The sequence below is a fragment of the Podarcis gaigeae genome (genome assembly GCF_964106915.1).
Source record: "Podarcis gaigeae genome assembly, chromosome: 15".
In the NCBI taxonomy this organism is placed as follows: domain Eukaryota; kingdom Metazoa; phylum Chordata; class Lepidosauria; order Squamata; family Lacertidae; genus Podarcis; species Podarcis gaigeae.
In genome coordinates, this window is record NC_139692.1 from 33,846,350 (window position 1) to 33,859,456 (window position 13,107).

The 13,107-nt window shown below is 44.0% G+C and overlaps 2 protein-coding genes across 3 annotated transcripts in view; one reads left to right on the plus strand and one right to left on the minus strand.

The window, feature by feature from the left end:
* Window positions 1-13,107, plus strand: part of CYB5D2 (cytochrome b5 domain containing 2) — a 148,999-nt gene that overhangs the window by 38,448 nt on the left and 97,444 nt on the right. The gene's annotated exons all lie outside the window — the stretch shown is intronic.
* ANKFY1 (ankyrin repeat and FYVE domain containing 1) overlaps window positions 1-13,107 on the minus strand; it is a 49,971-nt gene that overhangs the window by 33,133 nt on the left and 3,731 nt on the right. For both annotated transcript variants that reach the window (XR_014558322.1, XM_083714362.1), the window contains exons 2-3: window positions 6,571-6,763; window positions 2,458-2,576 (exon numbers count right to left, since the gene is read on the minus strand). Coding sequence is in view for 1 of the 2 variants with exons in the window: in XM_083714362.1 (XP_083570488.1) it covers window positions 2,458-2,576; window positions 6,571-6,763 (312 nt within the window). In the remaining variant the exon portion in view is untranslated. The remainder of the gene's footprint in view (window positions 1-2,457; window positions 2,577-6,570; window positions 6,764-13,107) is intronic.

Sequence of the window (13,107 nt, forward strand, 5' to 3'; positions counted from 1 at the left end):
CTACTTTCACCTCCACTCAGTTTTCATGGTGCTTAAAATGTGAGACAAGGGGCCAACAGGGAGACAGGGTTCAAATCCTGTCCACCGCCATGAAGTTCAGCTTGGGCCAGTCAACCACTCTCAGCTTAACCTACCCCACAAGCTCATTGCAAGGTGAAAGAGGGCTAGGTAAAGCCATGAATACCACCTTTAAGCTTCTTGGAGAAAGGGAGAGATAAAATATCTAAAATGGGTGAGAGAATTACTTTAAAACGGGTGGTCTCCAACTGGCCTCTCTCCAATGATAAAAGGCATCTTTTCAGGGAGGGGGGCAGAGAAAGAGGTCATTTTCAGGTATTCCTCCTCCTGGCCCAATTTGTTAAATAAACCCCTCAGTAAAACTCCTAGAGCAGTTTATAAACTAAAATAAACTAATAAAAAGTAGCAGCTAAAAAACAACAACCCAATGTAGAGTTCAGCAGAATGTATAAAACCCCCAATAATTTTCCAATCCCCTATATAAATTGGTATCTGATTTAGCATGTCTGACTTCCTATCTGGTTTGCAATATATGTAGGACACTATCTTTTCCCAATGCCCGGAAGCAGCTGAACTGAACCAATTGATTGGGGGGAGGGAATTCAACGAAGCACATTAGTGCAGTTTAAATGTTATATTCAATTACAGCCGTATTTTGGAAGTCGAACGGAATCCATTCCAGAAGTCCATTCGACTTCCAAAACGTTTGGAAACCAAAGTGCGGCTTCTGAATGGCTGCAGGAAGGTCCTGCAGCCAATCGGAAGCACCATCGGATGTTCAGCTTCCAAAAATAGTTCGCAAACTGGAACAGTCACATCCAGGTTTGCGGCGTTCGGGAGCCAAAACATTCGAGAAACGAAAAACCAAGGTATGGCTGTACTAAAAAGCTTTCCTTGGATTTAACTACTAAACATTTTAAAACCTGACAGGTGCCTTAGGATTAAGTGGATCTCCCTCTCCAAGAGAGAGAAGTCTGCCGTCAGAGGGAAATCTGGATCCCTATAGCTTCTATGTGAGGCTGCAGAAAGGTCCTGCATCCAGATTGTCTCACTGATGCCAGAGTGGGCATTCTGGACCCTCCTATTCTGCCAGCATGACCCTGGTCTGGATGATAAAACTATACCATCGCTGGAGCTGGAATAGTTTATGTCCTTCCCACTTATTTCATTCCCGCCCCCCACCCTCACACAAAAAAGATCCAGAACAGGACACAACACACCTTCTGCCCTCCAAATGCAAGGCCAGGCAGTTTCAACTGGACTAGTGTTGCATGCAATCATCATGTTATGAAACCATGCACTTTTAGACATGGAAACCTTTCCATGGAAAAAACAGAGCAACTGTTTTAATTCTCTTTCTACCCCACATCACCAACGAAAGTCATCCTAATACACAAGCATGGGTGTCCCATGGTGGAAATCTGTCACCTGACAGCAGAGCCACTACAGAGGCAGAGGTGGAGGAGAGACAAGGGATGTGGAGACACTGCCACCAGCTCTGCTGAGAAGCCAGGTTCCTCCTACAATCTCCTACCATCCGGCAGCAGCCACTACATCAGGCTGCAGCAGAAGCAGGAAGAGAAGTAACTCAATTCATTAGCCCAGCTGAGAAACCAGTAACTTTTGGTGCCTCCTTTCCCTGAGCTGTTTTCGATCCCAGTGGGTCATCAGAAGATCCTGCAACTACAAATAAATAATGCCTGGGCTGGCATATTTCCTCCTCTCACCGAATCCATTTTTCCTTTTGTGCTATCGTAAGCCCGAGGGCAGGGGCTTCCTTTAAGAATAAAGTGATCTATAAGGCTCTCTTTTTAACACGGCTCATTTTATAATGCAAACTTGAAATTGGCAATATAATTGCTTGTTTAGAATCAACGTCTCTGGCCAGAATTTACTCTCTCTCTCTCCATCGCTGCAGGTTTTTAGGGAAGGTGCATGCATGGGAGGGAAAGAGAGAAAGGAAGAGAAAGAGGCGCCCAACTGATTAAAGAGCTAATTTCACTAAAGATAAAAGACTGGCGTCTCAACAGTTGCCTTACATGGAATTGCTACACAGGCCGCTCTGACACAGCAACCCTCAAAACAAAAGGAATAACCGGGCTGCTTCAGACGGCTTTGTCTCCCAGCTCTGAGGGGTCTCCCATTCTGTAAGAAGAACAGGCCACCACACTTAACATCCACATCATTAAAATGAAAGTGGGATGGGCTACTGATTTAACTAGCATTAAACGCAGAGCTCTCAAAGGCCCATTAGCATGTTCTGGAGACAAAGGCTTCATAATTAATGGATCAAGTGCCTCTTTATGTGGGCGGAGCACCTCCTGAAGGAGAAGACTGCAACCTCCTCTACCAAAGGGGCCTTTCATCTTTTCACTGCTCGCCCAAAGCCAATGAAAGCATCTCTCTCACCCCCCCCACCCCAGCCAATCAGAAACCGACCTGACAGATCCAGCTCCTCCGTAGACACCAGGTTGGCCAGGCTCCAAGTCTCGCTGCGAGCTGCCAATACAAATTTGTGAGCGCTGATGCGCCTGTCTCCAACCTTTATCTTCAGGTCACTGGAGAAACACAAGACAAAAACACACACACACACCTGCGCTTAGATGACTTTGCAAACTTCTGCACAACAGCAAGGAAACTCGGGGTATTCTGCCGTAGAGGAGAAAGGCAGAGCAGTGGTGATATGCGGATTCCCCACGGCACTTTTGCAGGCTTCTTACGGTCCCAAACAGCCACAAAGAAGCCTTCAGAAAGAAGCAGGGAGTCTGCACGCTTTGTGAATGGGATAGGAAAATGCTGGCTGTGCACAAACAAGGAGGGAAGCTAACCGAGTTAGGCTTGTTTGCTATTGCCAGGCATGCGATTAAGGGGCAAAACGCTCATCTGAGAAGAAAAACGTTAGAAGAATTAGAGTGACATCTCCTCTTCTCTCAGTGATGCACCCACAATGGGCCTGGCCCTTCTAACACCATCAAGGCTGCATCTCAGGCCAGTTGTGGCTGCATGTCTGGACCTTTTGTATTTAATTTCTTTTTTAAAAAAAAACACAATCGGGGAAGCAGCTCTGATCCACCCTGTCCATTTGGGCAGTGCTGGTAACAATTAAAAGGTTCATAGCTAAAGGAGTTGCACGCTTGCTCACAGCCATGTGAAGGCTGTTTAAAGCAAGACTGGGGGTGGGGTGGGGTTGAGTGGGTAATGTGATGGCGGAATACAACAGAGATTTATAAATTTATTATTGCTGTAGAGCAAAAGTGGGGAGATAAATGAGGTAATTTAACACCGTGCGTCTCATCAGATTTTAAAAAATAATTCTTAAGAGGCTAAAATGATGCTGCCAATTAAACAAGCACCCATTTTTTTAAAAAAATGTATTTAGTGGAAGTAAAAAGAAAAGAAAAACAGAACCGGAAATGGCAAGCACCACCACATAGGAAGGAATGGCACCCCTTAAATAACTGCCACAAATGTTAAGAATAATCTTAGAAAAAAGCTATGCCTTTTGCTTCAGAAATATTATTTTAATCATATGGAAATTTAAACTCACTGTCAAAGTGATGGGCACACATGGCTTAAAAAGGCATTAGTGGTTGATACATATACACAAATGATATTTTAAGAATGAATACATTGATACCATATTGGCCCGAATATAAGCCACACCTGAATACAAGCCGCACCTTTAAAATTCCGGGGCGGGGGCGGGGAGGGGGGGTAGAGAAAAAAAGACAATACCAAAATATAAGCTGCTCCCTTAAAATTTCGCAGGCACTCACACCTGTTCCGTTTTACCGTATGTCTGTTTCAGCAGTGATATCGTAAAAGCCAATTTTTGTAAGGTCACAAATTTAAGTCGCACTTTAACTTTTCATGGTCAGAATTCGGAAAAAGAAGTATGGCTTATATTCGGGCCAATACGGTAAGTGCACATTGTTATACACTCAAGTATTCCCGTTTAAGTGGCTGAAATAGAAAGCAAAATACAACCAAACAAAACAAGCATACCCATAAACTCCCGGTTAGATTCTATGCATACTGAACACAAATATCCTAACAATATATTATCCATGAGCCCTTGTCAACAGTTGTATGATGCTGGGGCTGATGGGAGCTGTAGTTCAAAACATCTGGAGGGCATCAGATTGATGAAGGTTGCAAAATAGACTCCCATCAGAAACACAACAAATACTCTATGGCATTTATGCAAGCTTCTATGTTACAGCTACAATTAATTAAACACAACAATACTAACTTGCATATTATTTCTTCTCAATAAATTCAATGATTTAAACTGATATCCAGTCCAAACCATATAAAGTCTTTATGTAATACATATAATGTATTATGACAGGAGGCAAGCTTTCATAGCATTTTCTATATCTTTTCTCTTAATTTAGTTATGACCGAATATACACCCACCCCTATATATTCTACAACACACTCTCTCTCTCTCTCTCTCTGTGTATGTATGTATGTATGTATGTATGTATATATGTATATATATGTGTATGTGTGTGTATATATATAATCACAGAATTTTAGAGTTGGAAGGGGCCACGAGGATCATCGATTCCAACTCATTGCAATGCAAGAATATTTTGTGCAACATGGGGTTTGAACCCACAACCCCGAGATTACAGTGGTGCCCCGCAAGACGAATGCCTCACAAGACGGAAAACCCGCTAGACGAAAGGGTTTTCCGTTTTGGAGTTGCTTCGCAAAACGAATTTCCTATGGGCTTGCTTCGCAAGACGAGAATGTCTTGCGAGTTCCTGCGGGGTTTTTTTTCTCCCCCCCCCTTTTCCCCAAGCCGCTAAGCCGCTTATCAGCTGATCCGCTAAGCCGCTAATAGCGCTAATCCGCTAAGGGGCTTGCTTCGCAAGACGAAAAAACCGCAAGACGAAGAGACTCGCGGAACGGATTCTTTTCGTCTTGCGAGGCACCACTGTATAAGAGTCTCATGCTCCACCCTATGGGGCTATCCCTCAGGGCAATTAGGGATTAGACCAATTCACAGGTGATGGCTGATAGGTCTATCAAGCAGCATTGGCACCAGCGTATTTATATATATATTTATAACCCATATTTCTTCTGTTGTGGAGTAATGGAGCATCAAGGCTCAGAGGCAGTCCAGCAATTGAGGCTGTTTGCTAGGCCCTGCTTAGGGCTTCTCTTAATATTTGCCTGGCCACTTTGTGAAAACCAGATGATGAATTAGATGGCTCTTAAATACGATCCAACAAGCTTCTGTGCATTAAGACGTCTGGTGAGAAAGTGTTTAGGAGCTGAAAACAACTCTTTCTTCGCTAAGTGTTTATCAGAGCTTGGGCTGACAAGAGAGACCCTCAACTGACAAATGACCATCAACCTGTAGGCCTGAAAGGCTGAGCCTGCCTTATGTTTAATCACTGCACTATATTTAAAGTCTTTAAGTGATTTTACCACTACCACCACCACTGCATAATGCAGAACAATGATCTCTGCATTTCAGCAAACATGAAACACACACAGCTTAGTTCCAAGGAAGAGGTTTGTGAATTAAGAAATTTGGTCTTACACACTAGCTGAAAAGTTATGAGCAACAAGTTATAGGGTGTGTCCCCTTTCTCTTTCCAAAAAACACTAGACACCAAAACAGCGTTAACTTCCAGTTTTGAAGAATAGGAAGTGCTTAAGAAGCAAAGCAGAAGTATATTTGTCCAAGATAAATATTTAACTTCAAATTTCAAACAAAAAAAACCCACAAAAAAGCAAAGTACATTTGTTTGGCTCGGTTTCCCAGCAAAATATGCTGCATTTATGTATTAAGTGAGCAGCAATACTTTAAAGCAACACTGTCTTTACAAGGGCCATTAACTGCACCTCTCAATCCTCCACAAATACATGCTTGGCTAGAATCAATTATTTTGACACGAGCAAAAGAGTTTGTTTCTAACTTTACCCTGCAGGAAAACACAGGAAACTCCTTGCTTCCATTCTGTCAAGTTGGAGGATGAGCTTCTGCCTTCTGAAAGATTAGATTAGACTGCATTTCACCCAGTATAAGATCTTGGAACTTTGTTTTTTCCAATGTTCAGAAGCAATCTAATGGCTTCCATGTTACGTGTGTGAACATATGCCTACACAGGCAAGCGTCCTCTAAAGGTGTTTAAACTATTTTGCTTTCCTGTGCTTAATGCATTGTCCCTGCTTTCTTGCAAATGGCAAACATGGTGTAAAATAGCACAAGAGATAGGAAAAAGAGGCACAGCGTTTCAGAAGAGACTGTACCTGGTAAAAGCTGAAAGGGTGTTGGTGGAAGTGAAGAATTGGTAATGGATGCAAAAAATGGAAATGAAGTTAAGCTTATTTGTGTACAAATTTACAGCACTTATGGTTGCAAAACAAGGTTGAGGCCCAAGTGGGTAATCTGATGAAATCTTTAAAAGGCAGAGGCCGGATTCAAATGTCAGAGTCAAACCATGGCTTGGCAGATGGGGTCATAACTTAAGTTCTGCTTCACACAGCAGCAGAACCCAGCCCATGGTTCTGTCTTCGCCACCACACGTTTACCTGTATTGCTCCTGCTCATACAACTCTGCTACGATGGCAAGCAGCCGACTGATGAAGGAGTCGCTGGCACTCTCCTTGTTAGACTGAGCGGCCAAGAGAGTGCATTTCCTCTCCGTCTCAGTCAGCTTCTTCTGCAACTTGACATATTCCTGACGGAGAAGCATCAGATGTTTTTCCAGTTTGGCCACCTCTTCTGCAAAGACAACGGAACGAAATTCAAAACGTGGGGCAAAAGCCGACTGGCACCTCACAGCAGCCACTCCATCAGGCTGCAGAGCACACAGAGAGGAGGGAAGCAGGCCTTTTCCATCTTCTCTACGAAGAGAAGAGCTGCCTTTGGCCCTCCCTCAACTCACACAGCGGCAGTCATTCCAACAGGCTTCATGAACTGCTTCTGTCCCAGCTGACTGTTATAAGATCTGTAAAGCTGGTTGGTGTCTGAGTTTGCCTCCCTGCCTCTTTACTCATCCCTCCTCATCCTTTTTTAATCGTGTCACGTCTCTTAGATATTGAGTCTGAAGGGAAGGAATTACTGGTGTGTGTTTTTTGTAAGCTAAAGCGTGGGGTAGTAAAAAAGGTAAAGGGACCCCTGACCATTAGGTCCAGTCGTGGACGACTCTGGGGTTGCAGCGCTCATCTCGCTTTATTGGCCGAGGGAGCCGGTGTACAGCTTCCTGGTCATGTGGCCAGCATGACTAAGCCGCTTCTGGCGAACCAGAGCAGGGCACAGAAACGCTGTTTACCTTCCCGCCATTGCGGTACTTATTTATCTACTTGCACTTTGACATGCTTTTGAACTGCTAGGTTGGCAGGAGCAGGGACTGAGCAACGGGAGCTCACCCCGTCGCGGGGATTCGAACCGCCGACCCTCTGATCGGCAAGTCCTAGGCTCTGTGGTTTTACCCCGTGTCCCTAAAGCATGGGGTAGAAACACTTTATTTGTATAAACAGCTGAGTAGTGTAGCACATGCTTTGCAACCAAAAGGATCTATGGTCCTATCTATCTCTGTCTCATGTACCAGGCCTGGGAAGACCCTTGGCAGTCCAAGCAGACAGTATTGGCCTAGATGGACCAACTGTCTGGCTCAGTACAAGACAGCTTCAAAGGGAGAGAGCCAGCATAGCCAATGCATTGCCTTCTGGAAGTTGTGGATTCCAACTCCCATAAGCCCCAGCCAGCACAGCAAATGGTCAGGAATGATGAGAATTGCAGTCCAACAACAACTGGAGGGTACCACACTGGATGGTCTATGCCAGGAATAACCAAACTGGGAGATGCCCTCAAGTTTGTCCCTTTACATGCAGTTCTGTAGGGAATTAGTTTGTGACAAACATTCGTTTTGATTCCACCAAACACAGAGGAGCTTTCTGAGAATGCATGCAATTGCACCATTAGTCATTCCACTGTATAATTGTTCATCAGTGCATTCTCTCTGCGGCGCCCAATTTTAAAAAGATGCCGGACCATTTAAAAAAAGGTTTTGTGTGTATAAGCCTTGAGATAAAAGGTGAGGACAATGACAGGCAAGGATTTCTGAAGAATCTACAGTAGACACACTGCTAAACATCACAGAGCACTAAAGCATCAGCAGAGGATCCACCTGCTGCTCCCACAAATAAATACATTTCCAAAAGCAGAAACTTCAGAAAGAACTACGGTATGCCAACGATACTCCTGCCTGGTGTGAAGATTCCTTCCCACCTTGCGCTGCCAATACAAATCTCCACCTTCACCCACCCCTGGTGAAAAGGAACAAGGCCAGCACAGCAAACAATAGGCACATTTTTGTTGGTGTCAAGTCTTTCAGATTCTAAAAATCCCAGAAATGCATTCCCTGAAGTGACCAATCCTAATCCCTAATCAGACTAAGATCAATTTTAAGAGCTTCACTCTTGAGACATACTTTGACAAAGAGATTTGCTCAAGTCAAAACTTTTGGAATACCTTTTGGAAGTACTGGAACTCTGGATTGTTGGGACCTCAGGTAAGTTAAGAGCGAAAGGATTAAAAAAAAAACTAACCGCAGCTAAATGGTAGAGTACACACTCTGCATACAAATCCCCCAATTTTGAGCCCTTAGATCAGGCACCCCCAAACTCAGCCCTCCAGCTGTTTTGGGACTACAACTTCCATAATCCATAGCTAACAGGACCAGTGGTCAGGGATGATGGGAATTGTAGTCCCAAAACAGCTGGAGGGCCGAGTTTGGGGGGGCCTGATTTAAATGTTTCTGGACTACAGCCTGCATCATCCTCAGTCAGCATGGCCAATAGTTAAGGATTATGGGAAATGCGGTCCAACATCATTTGGGGACTCAAGGATAGGGAAGGCTGCTCCAAGAACATAGGGGACCTGCTGGCTCAGACCAGCGATGCATCTGATCCAACATTACATTCTCACAGTCACAAGCAGAGATGTGTGGAACAGCAGTCTCCCAGTAATGATCCCCAACAACTGGTATTCAGAGGTATATGAACAATGATACTGGAGGCAATATATAACCACCATGACTTGCAGCCACTGATAGTATTAATCCTCCCCATAAATTTGACTTAACACCATTTTAAAGCCATCTGAGTTGGCAGCCATGCCTTGTGGGAGTGAATTCCATAGTGCAACCATGTGCAGTGAAAAGACACACCTCCTTTTGTCTATCTTGATTCTTCCAGTGTTCAGTTCACTGGACGAGCCTGGAATCTAGTATTATGGGAGACAGAGGGAGAACCTCTCTCTGTCCACTTTCCCTATGCCACCCATAACTTCATACAGCTCAGTCATGCTGCCATCACAATTTGTCCCTAAAGAGACCCAAACAGTTTCCCTGGTATCTCTGGGGATCTCAGGTAGGAAGCCTAAGGAACATCTGGGCTTTTATACTTGATACCCTTCAGAATGAGCAATGATAAAGGAAGTCTGAGGCTATAGGCTGCACTCCCTCATAGTGGGGGAGGTGTATGCTAAGTTATTGTTTCAATACACTGCATCTGATGACATTAAAGAGGCTTTCTTCATTGATCTTTATGCTGTCAAATCCACCAAGAATGACTAATTGTTTCCATTAAGTACCAGCCAGCAAGATTTGCTAAAAAGCCAGATATGTGGCATTAACTGTGCTTTGATACGCTGCTAGCAAATGCAACAAGGCTTGGCTAAGATCACCATTCACATTTTACACTGGTTGTAGATATAAAAAACTGACATCGCAAAGTAGGTGTACATTAACAAAGAAATTCTGAATCATCTACCACAATCCTTACGAGTCCAAGACTCTGGTAGTATACTTATTCCATACCAAGCATTTATTCTTAGAAAGGAGGTTACCAATATTTTAAAGGCAACTGCAATTTTAAAAGTTACACCAGAATTGAGATTATACCTGGAGCAGGGAACCAGGTGTGCAAGAAAGGCTTGCTGAGCAGTTGAGAACTGTGTGTCATGAGTCCCAAAGAGCCATCGTGGAGGGGCTGGTTGGACGGGGCGCAGCTGGAGGAGCTGCCTGCAAACGACCCTGGGAAGGGGCCCAATGGTTTTGAACAGACTTTGTCAGGGCCATGAGTGAAAGGAGATGCTCCAATAGTCAGTTATCGATGAGGAGTTGGATCCTGGGCAGGAAGGGGGTGTTCCTGTGGTATAGCCTCCCAGTATGCCACTCTGAACTCTGCACCCACTCCCCAGGGTCATCAAGAGGCAATCCCTGCACCCTGTTCTGGTTTGACCAGCCCCTACATGATGTCTCCTTAGATCTCAGGATCCTCTGCACGCTCCAGCAAGGTATGTTTAACAGTGAAAGGAACTCTACAAAGGATGCACATGGGCAGGGACTCCCTATTCAATACATACTGGTGAGTAGTGACTCCATGCATAGTCCTTAAGCATGCTGGAACAGCTGCCTTCCATATTAACTACTGCACTTGGCCATAATCGAATCATTTAGTTTCATGCTGTTTATTGTGTGTGCATGTTTTAATGAAGTTCAATCTTAATTCTCAGCAACCTTGAAAGGATACATTTCCTGAAAGGCAGAATATGAATAATTGTAACAAACAAAATGAGCCAAGCAAACTCAACCGCAACTCTTCCCAGGAGTCCTTCAGTTTGGACTGAAAAAAAGAGAATGAAGTCTTGCAATCTAAATACTGCCACTATATTATCCGGTTATTCTGAGTGTGATGCTGATAATGCCAAGGTTGCAGGTTTGATCCCTACATGGGACAGCTGCATATTTCTGCGTTGCAGGGGGGTTGGTTCTCAGGGTCCCTTCCAACTCTACAATTCTATGATTCTATATAGAATTTACCTTTCATGGTCAAGAAAGCCAAAAGCTTTACAAGAAAATCACACACCATCACTTTAAGGCAGTGAAGGATACCAGTATTGATCAGGGAACTTTCACTGAATAATGCATAGTTAGGCATTGCATGGAATGCTTTCATCTGCAGCAGAGCATTCAGCATCTCTAGATATATTCAGAGCAGATTGTGGTTGCTTCTTGTAGAAACCAACTACTTAGCTGGCCAGCAGATAAACCATTTGTTAAAGCAAGGGTTGGGGAAACTGTAGAGCTGTAGACGTTCTTGGACTCCAGCTTCCATCTGCCCATCCAGTATGGCCAATGGTCAGGGATTGGTACCTACCAAGTTGGAGAAGGCTGGTCTAAACCATTAGCTTGACTGCAACTATTAAAGATAAAGAAAGGTAAAGGGACCCCTGACCATTAGGTCCAGGGTTGCGGTGCTCATCTCGCTTTACTGGCCGAGGGAGTGGCGTACGGCTTCCGGGTCATGTGGCCAGCATGACTAAGCCGCTTCTGGCAAACCACAGCAGCGCATGGAAATGCCGTTTACCTTCCCACCGGAGCGGTACCTATTTATCTACTTGCACTTTGACGTGCTTTCGAACTGCTAGGTTGGCAGGAGCAGGGACCAAGAAACGGGAACTTACCCCGTTGCGGGGTTTTAAACCGTCGACCTTCTGATTGCCAAGCCCTAGGCTCTGTTGTTTAACCCACAGCGCCACCCACATTTAGGGCAATGCTAAAGTTTATCTCCTTCTATTTCAGGACTTTTGCAAGAGATCTCTAGATGTCCAGATGGGATTTTTCCAGCCTGGTTGATATTCAAAGATGACACATACAGTTCTTCAGTGACACAGACTAAGGATAGAATGTTAAAACAACCCATTTGACTCAAAAAAGCCTGTTTTAATGGCTCAATCAACTAAAGAACTGAAGCCTTTTTTTGATTCTAGCTGGTGCAAATGGCTAGTGTTTTTACCAGAGGACTTATCTCTTCTCAAACACAAGTGGGAATGTCTCTTAACTGCTGTAACATATATATTATCTAAAAAAGGGAAGTATATGCTTTTTCTTTTGAACTGCTCATTCATGTGCACAGTTATTCATATTCAACCAATTTACTCAATAAACTAAGTAACTTCTTTAAGTGGGCAGCAGTCCACATTGTTGCACAACAGTGCCTCACAGCTTTTACCATTAAGCCAAGTCCTATTTACTTTGGAAAAACTTGCCCACCCACACTTTGTTGTGATTATTTATCTACTACCATTTGCTCACCCAGGGCACAGAGGGCAAACCAACCACAGACAAACACTTCAGAAATTTGAGGGGAAAGAAACCTTAAAAGCAGGTCTCTTCATTACGAAGATCTGGGTTCTTCTTATTCCCCCAAGAAAACTTTCTGAGAAATGAAACTGCGTGGATGGATCTCTGGCTGTGAGAGGAAGTCAGTAAAATCTGCCAGATCATCACATGTAGGTGTTGCACAATTTTCAGTACTGTTAAAAAATCCAAGTCATCTCTGAACATCCCAGGAAAGTGAAATGACTATATGGAAAGCAAATAAAAACTTACTAAACGGATATGCAATCTGTGACTGTGTTTGCATGTCACAGTAAATCAGAAACTATTTGCATTTCGCAAGAGCACAGAAGAAACACTCCACATTCCTTGGCTCAGCATCACATCCAAACTAAGATAGTAAACCAAGGATTGTTCTTGGCTAACCAATCATGGTTTGAGCAAAACAAACCATGAACCTGGGTGCAATGCTAAGCCAAGGTTTGAGTTTGTTTCCTCCACAACATGGAGGAGCTAAACAAGCCGGATAAGAGCGCTCATTTTTAAACAATTTGATAGCCTACTCTGATCAAAAGCTTGTCCTCTACATTATCAACAAAAATTAGTCCTGCCATCGGTTATTATATACATCTGTCATTATTTCAGCTGCAAAGTGTAGTTACAGTTAGGTGGGTATCCTGCCTAAGGTTGCCAGAGGAATCATGGTCTAAGGAGAATTAAAAAGTGAATTTTCTTAGATCAACCTTAGCCAATCTGGAACTCTTTGGAGGTTTTGGGAGGCAGCTCCCATCAGTTCCAACTGGCAAAGCTGTTGGCAAGGGCTGCCTTGGATGCAGACAATAACTCTGAAGCCACTTTGCAGCACAGGCGAAGAACTGCTGGTCTGTTGGCCAGATCCAGTCCAGGGTATATTCCCATCTGATCCCCCAGCTTATCCTCA